The 8,932-nt window shown below is 31.4% G+C and overlaps 1 protein-coding gene across 1 annotated transcript; it reads left to right on the top strand.

Moving 5' to 3' along the window:
• The first annotated feature begins 3,888 nt into the window (after positions 1-3,888).
• LOC107467060 (homeobox-leucine zipper protein HDG2) lies at positions 3,889-7,465 on the top strand. The gene is made up of 10 exons (XM_016086089.3): positions 3,889-4,088; positions 4,257-4,374; positions 4,452-4,631; positions 4,724-5,572; positions 5,679-5,780; positions 5,871-6,077; positions 6,184-6,376; positions 6,450-6,721; positions 6,797-6,892; positions 6,970-7,465. The coding sequence occupies exons 1-10, from the start codon at positions 3,889-3,891 to the stop codon at positions 7,312-7,314; spliced, it is 2,562 nt and encodes an 853-aa protein (XP_015941575.1). The 3' UTR covers positions 7,315-7,465.
• Positions 7,466-8,932: the final 1,467 nt, after the last annotated feature.

Here is an 8,932-nt window from a genome sequence, read left to right as displayed (position 1 = left end):
CCATGGTAGTAATTATATTAATGATTCTTGTTAAGGTATTATAATTATAATTTTATCAGCACTATTTTATTATATTAGGGCGCCGGTAGTTCTGTTCATTGAAGCCAAATGAAAAGAGTTGGTATTATCATGCTTCAATCTTTGATAGATATTTTACTTCTAATGGGTTTCCTTGTTTTGCTTACTTTCTTTTATGCTCCTTCTCGTTTTAGAAAAAGTTATCTTACACAAGATAACAACCTTCTTAACCTCAGCATAAGGAAGTAGAAGAAGCCGAATGTATCTTGTTATAATTTGTCAATCATTTTGGTTTTCCTTATATATATACACACAGACACGTACATTAATAATAGGCACAAAACGAGTTAATTAATCTTTTTATATTTATCAAATATATATGATAAGAATAAAGACGAGATTAGTTAAAATGAATATTTATACGGAAAACAAAATAAAAAAATGTGAGGATTAGCATTTTTAGCAAAAAAAACAAGAAAAATTAGTTAGTGTTGGATCAAATTCGATGCAAATACAAAAGAAAAATGTTGGTCACATAATATTTGCGGCAAAAGTATTTGAATATATACATGTATTTTGACATTTCTAATAAGCTAATGTACTTAGGAGAAAATAAAAAGTACAACATGCTTTGAATCCTAAATTCTAATCATAAATTTTAAGTCTTAAATTTTGAACTCTAAATTATAAATTATAAGCTATAAATTTTAAATTTTAAACTATAAATTATATCATTTTAAATATGAGTTATTGGTATAAAATATAATAAACGAAAATGTATGATTTATTTAATTAGCAAGAAGCATAGTATTCATTACTTAATAATAAGTCGCGATGAACCAATATTCACCGATCTAAAATGTATATATATAAAATAAAAAAATTGGCTCATGAACACGGTCCACACGCAAATGCCAGCAAATTTGTATAAGTAATACAGTCCAAGTACACGCCAGCAGTTTTGTATAGGTAATACAATCCAAGCAATGTATTCAGGTACAACACGATAAGCAGTGGACATTGATGAGCTACGATTCAATATGCAGTTATATGTATTCACTTCATCATCATCAGCATATACACACACCGCACCTACTTCCTTTACATGCATGATGCAAGCAACTTTTTGTCTATTACTTATTCATTTTATATATTTTTTATCTGAAAAAAAATGTTAAAACTAAAACGAAGTTTAAACCATACCACATGATTATATGCAGGTCCTCAAAATATGAACCATACTAAGAGTGAGTAACTCGTGTTGGTTGGCTAAATTATCCCTAATAATTCTCGGAACGCAAGATTCTCGTTCTATCTTTCTTTCTTTATTTGGAGGTAGTTACCTATTACTATTATAATTACCTTTAAAAACTCTTCCTTATTTGGCTTTTAATTAATTATTATTATTATTACTATTATAATTACCTTCTTTCTATTTTGGCCGGTATTAAGTATTAACATGCTTTTAATGATTTTTTTGCCAGCGAAATATCTAGAAGAAAAATAAATTAAAAGCTTCTAGAAATTTGTTTTCAATATATGTATTATCATATTATTTTTTAGGCTAAAATATTTTTTATATGACTTAATTTGAGATGTAATGACCGAACATGAGACTTCTAAATAAAAACCAAGAATGTGAGAATGGACTTCTAAAGCTGTGTATATATTTTATTGTTTAAAAAAAATATTGAAGCGACAAATTCAAACGGAATAGTAAAATTTTTGGCATCCTATAAGAAGTTAGTGAGCAATGATAGCAGGCAGACAGTTTCATATCTGGAGGTGTGTCGCATTGCTATTCTTTTTGTAATTTGCGAGATTCAATTGTGAAGTTCTTGTATACTTGAAACAGATAAATCTACCACTTTTCTTTTTTATATATTTAAAATATACTAAAATTTGTTCTATATGAAAATTAATTTTTGAAATTTTTAACTCTAAAATTTAATTCTTTTAGAATAAAATTACAAGAATACTAAGATATTTATATTTATAAAAAAATTAAAAATAAAAAATATGTATAATTTTGTTTATTCTTTCTTTAGATTATACATGAATTTTAGCGACAGGTCAACAACTTGACAAATCCATTCAAAACTTAAAGAGAGATTATAATAAGAAAGAAAAGGAGGAAAGAATAAAACTTCACTGGTAACTAACTGAGTAATGAGAGAACTCTAGCATATTGCTTATTACTAAAGATGACAATGGGAATATGATAAATATTTACACAAGTATTTTATTTTCTCCTGAATTCATACCTGTTTGTATTGACTTCCAACAGCATATCTTTTTTTTGTTATTCTTTTTAAAATATGGAAAATTTAGTTTGAGTATGAAACAGCGAGTACCGAAATAAATATGTACTCTCCGAGTCTCCGAATACGTATTCCTTATTTATTTATTTATTTATTTATTTATTTTTAATTTGATAAATTTTAAATTTTTTTATTATTTTTTTTGTCATTATTTTATTGAATACCTAATATAATCATCCAACTTGTTCATCTCAAGAATTTTGACCGAAGTCAATCTTACTGAAGATGTTCTTGTTGCAGCTGTAGGTGGTCATCCCCGATAATAATTGATTACAGATTATAAACATTTTGGTTTTTTTATATCCGCTCTCAATCTCTCAAACAACCCTAATGCAATAAATATTGAAGACTCATGTCAATATTGTCATGCCTGATCTTGCTTGTTGGGATGAAGTTCAACAAAAAAAATAGTTCATCCAAAGAATTTTGGTCTTAATAGCCACTTAATCGAAAATTCTTTTCGTTCTAAATAAAAATACGTTTTGATCAGTACAATTGAATATTTTTTTTTAAATTAGTTTAAATTTATGTTATTATTAAAATTTTTTATTTTTTATTTTAAAACTATTTAGATATGTAATTTGTAAGATATCAATTTGACTATTTAAACTATTTAAACGTATATTCTTTATTTTAAGGTTAACGATTTTTTTTAATGTTAAATTTGACATAAAATATATTTTATTAATTCAAAACAAATATAAGAAGAGTATTAAGATTATGTTTTTTCTAAAGATAATGTTATATGTACATTAAAATCAATCACTAAAATGAGTTATTAGTATAAAATATATGTTAAAATATAACTACATATTTAAAAATAAATTAAATCACATATATATTTATACACAAATATATTAGTGACTAATTTTAATGTACAAATAGTAATTTTTTTTTAAATAGTTCAAAAGCATTAGTGCATAAGATTTTAATTCTTTTTATGCAAACTTCCTCCATATTTTTGTTCGTGCGCGCATTAACAAATAGATAAAATGATAAATTTTTTTTTATAATATACTTAAATAAGTTTCTAGAAAAATTTATATTGGATGTTTACGTTTTTTAAACAATTTATATTATGTTGAGTACCTAAAATTTACAAAACTAGTATATATAGGTCTTTTCATCACATTTTTAAAGATTTATTTATCCAAATAAAAATAATAAAAAAATTTTAATTTATATATCTTATTTTTGTCAAATTTAAGAATCTCAATGTAATAAAAAAATTTTAGAACAAAAGTTTGTCTTTGAGCTATTCCTCATTACTCTAGCGTGAGAAAGTAAAATTATTATTTAATGTAATTAATTTCTTTCTATCATGGATTTTAAAAACAAAGACCATTTTATTCCTTTGGTACGTTAATTCTGCATTGTATTTTGCCTCTCACACATGTTTAGTGCTTTTTGACTTTGGGGGCTTGACATATTGCAGAATATACGTAAACAGCATCACAATCTAGTCATCTGCATCTACATCTACATATATATAATGCAACAAGCCTCAGAAATTGTATTCTATAATTTATAACCAACAACATTTCCTGATATGTCAAACCATTCCATGATGAACAACAATTCCTCAGGTAGTGATTATTTTCTAAGGAAAATTCTAGAGATACAAGATTTTGAGGTTGACACTGACAGCCACGCCAACATGCAACAACCTCCTCCTGGCTATGGCAGCGATCACCCCAAGAAGAAGCGCTACCAGCGCCACACGCCGTATCAGATACAAGAGATGGAAACGTACGTAGGCGTTCAATTTTCTGTTCCATTGCACTGTTAATTATTATTACCTCCCTTTCAGAAAGACATTGTGTCAATTTGGCTAAAAGTGCTACATTAAAGAAAAAATTAGTGCTTGTCCTGTTTTTATTTTTTTGGTTTAAATGCATGATGAAGTTCTTTTATTAGGTTCTTCAAGGCGTGCCCTCACCCAGATGAGCAGCAAAGGATAGAGCTGGGTAATGTTTTGGGATTAGACCATTTGCAAATCAAGTTTTGGTTCCAGAACAAGCGAACCCAACTCAAGGTATGATTACTATAATAATGCTCCACATGCATGATTATTTCTGCTGCTAATGAGTAAGGTGGTGTCTATATACGTAGAATCAATATGAACGCAACGAGAACTTTGCACTGAAGAATGAGAATGAGGAGCTTCGAGCTGAGAACGAGAACTACAAGGAGATCCTAAATAGTATAAGATGTCATGGCTGCGGAGGCCCACCTCCTCCTCCATTGACCTATGACCAGATGAGGCAGGAGAATAACAAGCTAAGAGAACAGGTAACAATTTGATCGAGGTCTATAGTATGAACATTTATTCAAAACTATATATATCACTCCTTTTCATTCTTTTCCTTTTGTTAAACTCTCAGATTGAGTGGATGTCAACAATGATGTCTAACTGTGTTCTACAAGAGCCAGATAATACTTCCAACCCCAACATCACCAGGCCTCAGAATGTGCCTAATATAGAATCATCTCAGCAAAACAACACCAACAACATGATGCCTCAGACTCAGAGTGTGCCTAATCAAGAACTTGGTAACATGGCATCACCACCTCAGAGCAATAACATTGACATACTGTCTCCAAGTATGTTTAATCAAGGAATTATTGACAGCATGCGATTGACTCAGCAGAACAATGGCATTGACATGCCTCAGAATGTGATTAATCATGGAATTGTCAAAGACATGCCATCATCTCAGGCTCACAACAATGTTATTAACGTGACTCCGCCTATGAGTATGTTAAATCAGGGAATTGGTGATAACATTGCCGTTATTCCTCCTAGTGTGCTTGATCAAGGAAATTGTAGCGTGCCATCATCATCTCAACACAACAACGAAATTTACATTAACCTGCCTTTGAGTTCGCTTAATCAAGATGTTGGTAGCTATGGAGCAAAGTCAAAAGACAAAGCAGGGGAAACGAGTAGTGGTAGTGACCCTCTAATTAGGTCACTCCCAGTTTCTAACAAAGCCATGATCGAGGAGCTTGCGGCTGCGTCACTGGAGGAACTCAAAGCCTTGGTTCAAGCAGGGGAGCCCATGTGGGTCAGTGGGGCCCACAACTCTGAAACTATCAACGAACAAGAATACTATAGGACTTTCCCTGGTGGAATTGGTCCAAGACTCTTGGGGTATAAATCTGAATCTTCAAGGGAATCCAGGGTCATCAACATGAATCACGTTAACCTCGTTGAGATCCTTAATGATGTGGTCAGTGCTCTTTCTTCCCAACAATATGATTCTCAGGATCATATTAGCCCCATCAGATCAATAACATACTAATCTGAAAGTTCCAATGTTATTTTAATTTTTTCAGGATCTATGGTCACGTGTGTTTTGCAGCATTGTTTCAAAAGCAGCAGGATTTCAAGTCCTATCAACTGGACAGGCAGGAAGTTATGATGGAAACTTGCAAGTGGTAAGCAACTTTTGCATCATTTTCACTATCTAACTCTGATGGATCAATTATTCAAAACAAAACGGAAACTTGTTATTCCATTTCCATCAGGTGTCATCAGAGTTCCAAATGCCAACACCACTTGTTCCTGCTCGCGAGTACTATTTCCTAAGGTACTGCAAGAAGCTCCAAGATGGGAGATGGGTGGTGGTCGATGCTTCTCTGGAAACTTCACAACCAAATGCAACAATCCCTCCGACTCGAAGAAGGCCCTCTGGTTGCCTGATTCAGGCATCCCCAGATGGTTACTCAACAAAGGTACATACCTACTTACTTGTCATCATCATTTCCTCAAATCAAATATGAACATAGCTTCCAAGTTCCAACAATGATGAGATAATTAATAATATTCAATTCGTTTCAGGTTACCTGGGTTGAACATGTAGAAGTGGATGACAGAGCACTAATGGTGAATAGTATGTATAAGCCTCTAGTTGAATCTGGCTTAGCCTTTGGAGCTAGACGCTGGGTCGCACAATTAGATAGAAGATGCGAACGTATTGCTAGTGCAGTACAAACCACCACCATACTGCAACCACAAGAAGACCAACTTAGTGGTATATACATATCTAATATACACATCATTTTTAAGCTATGATTTGATACTCATGCATGCATGTTTATACACAGTGACGAGTGTTGAGGGCAAAAAGGGGTTGGTGAAGCTGGCAGAGAGAATGGTTATGGACTTTTTAAGTGGTGTTGGTGCTTCAACAGTAGAAAATTGGGCAATCGTAACTCCATCAACAAATCACAGCAATATAAGAATCATAACCAGAAAGGTTGAGGACGATCCAGGTAGACCTTCCGGTATAGTTATCGGTGCCGCAACTTGTTTCCACCTCGCAGTTCCTCCAAACAGCTTCTTTGATAGGGTTCGAACTGCAAACGCAAGAGCAGAGGTATGCGTGCCACAAATTGCTATTAAACTTCAATTCAACAACCTTCAAATTTAATTCCCCTAAACTTTGTTACAGTGGGATGTTCTCTGTACCGGAGGTGTTGCTGAGGAATTTGCACACATAAAAAATGGTCGCGACCCTGGGAACTGTATCACATTATTCCGTATTAAGGTAATTTCGTAATTAATCTCATACAGAGAATAAGAATTAAGCTAATTGTTTTGATAAATGCGGAATTGTAATTGCAGAGTCCAGATGCGAAGAACAACGGGATGATAATAGTTCAAGAGAGTAGCAGCGATTCAACAGGGTCATTTGTGATATACGCACCGGTTGATATGAATTCGATCAATGCAGTGATTGGAGGGAGAGATCCCGATGAACTTCCGATTTTGCCCTCGGGAATGGCGATTCTTCCAGATGGAGGTGGAGGTTGTTTGGTGACGTTGGCATTCCAGATATTGATCGAGTCAGATCCAACAAAGAAGATATCGATCTGTTCAGTGAGCACTATTAACCAGTTGGTTAAGGTTACGGTTAACAACATCAAAGCTCTATTCAAGACTGAGGAGGAACCTAACGAGAGAATCTAAGTAATCTTTAGCTTTGGCATAGACATATGGATATCGAATTATCGATATATCCTCTTAATAAATAAAAGCAGATGCTAGTAGTACACTAGTACCTCATTTAGTAGAGGAGTTTGTTAGTTTCTTTCTGTTTTGTTGTTTATTGGGTCTTTGGCCCTCCTTCAACAATTTTAAAAAGTTTAATTATTTTTGTTACTATTTATAGTTAACAAATTTATAATTAGATTTTTATATTTTTTAATTAAATTATTTTATATCAAAAATATTAAAATTAACAAAATATCTCTCCTAAAAATATGTGGTTAAAGATTTAATTAGATTCTTAATCGTTAATACTTTCAATTTGAGTCTCGCTATACATCCAATCAATTTTACATCCAAGTTATTTAGTTTACGCTATGAGACTTTGTTGTTGCCGTCTTCTTCTTTTTCTTACTCCTCATCCTCTTCCTGCATTTTCTTCTTCTTTTCCTTTTTCTTCCTCTTTTCTTTATCTTCATTGTCACCGTCACCATACCACCACATCTATCTCTTCTTCTTCCTTCTCCTCCTCCTCCTTCTGTTTCTTTTTTATTTGAATTTCTTTGATCTTCTCTTTCTTTTTCTTCTTCTTCCTCCTCCATAATCATTATCGTCATCACCAACAACACAAACATTTTGCTAACATTTTTATTGATTCTGATTTTCTGTGGTGATCGAATAAACACAAAATATTATCAAAACGAACCAAATGAACCGAAAATGGTCCATTATATATATTCAAATTTAGAAACACTTGTGTCTCAAATAAATCGAAAATTAGCTCAAAACGAAATTATTGTATAATACTAAATGAACCGAAAATTATCCATTATATAAATTCGAATTCGATGATAACGATAACGACAATATGTATTAGAAGAAGATAATGACGATAACGACAATGATGATGATAGAGGAGAAGGATGAATAGGAATTGGAGGAGACGAAATTCCAATAGGATGAGCAGGAGAAAGAGGAAGAGATGTTGTTAGTGACGACTTAATGAAATTGAAAAATAATAAAAAAAAAGAGAAGAAGAAGAAGACATAGCATCCAAAGAGAAGAAACACGTAACTCAAATCACTTGAATGAACTTGGATATAAAATTGCTTCGATGTGAAGAATTACTCTTTTAATTTACAGACAAATATTCAGTTAATTCTAACATTTTTTACACTAAAAAGAACTTAATTACAAAATTAAAAATAGTATAAAAACTCAATTAAAAAAAGATTATACGAAACTAATTATAAATTTGGTAAAACTATAGATATCAATAGAATAATTAAACTTAGAAAAAATGGTGTACAAGCTAATTTTAGTAGCCAATTTTAGTGTACAAATAATATTTTAGAAAAAAACAAACAGTTGCTTAAGATGCAAACTATCAATTATCAAAGCATCAACGTTACTAGCTCCATGGAATGATATAAGAAATTCAGAAATAAAAAAAAACGGTAACCAAATCAATTACTTATATAAAATAAAACAATAATAAAGATATCTCCATTTTTTATAATATCACTTTATACATAATTTTTGTATTATATATTTATATAAATTTATAAAAAAATGACATTATTAAAATAAGAATAACAAT

Source organism: Arachis duranensis, chromosome 9 (genome assembly GCF_000817695.3).
Source record: "Arachis duranensis cultivar V14167 chromosome 9, aradu.V14167.gnm2.J7QH, whole genome shotgun sequence".
Lineage (NCBI taxonomy): Eukaryota > Viridiplantae > Streptophyta > Magnoliopsida > Fabales > Fabaceae > Arachis > Arachis duranensis.
Note: the sequence above shows the minus strand (reverse complement) of the source record. Positions and strands in the feature narration are given on the sequence as shown.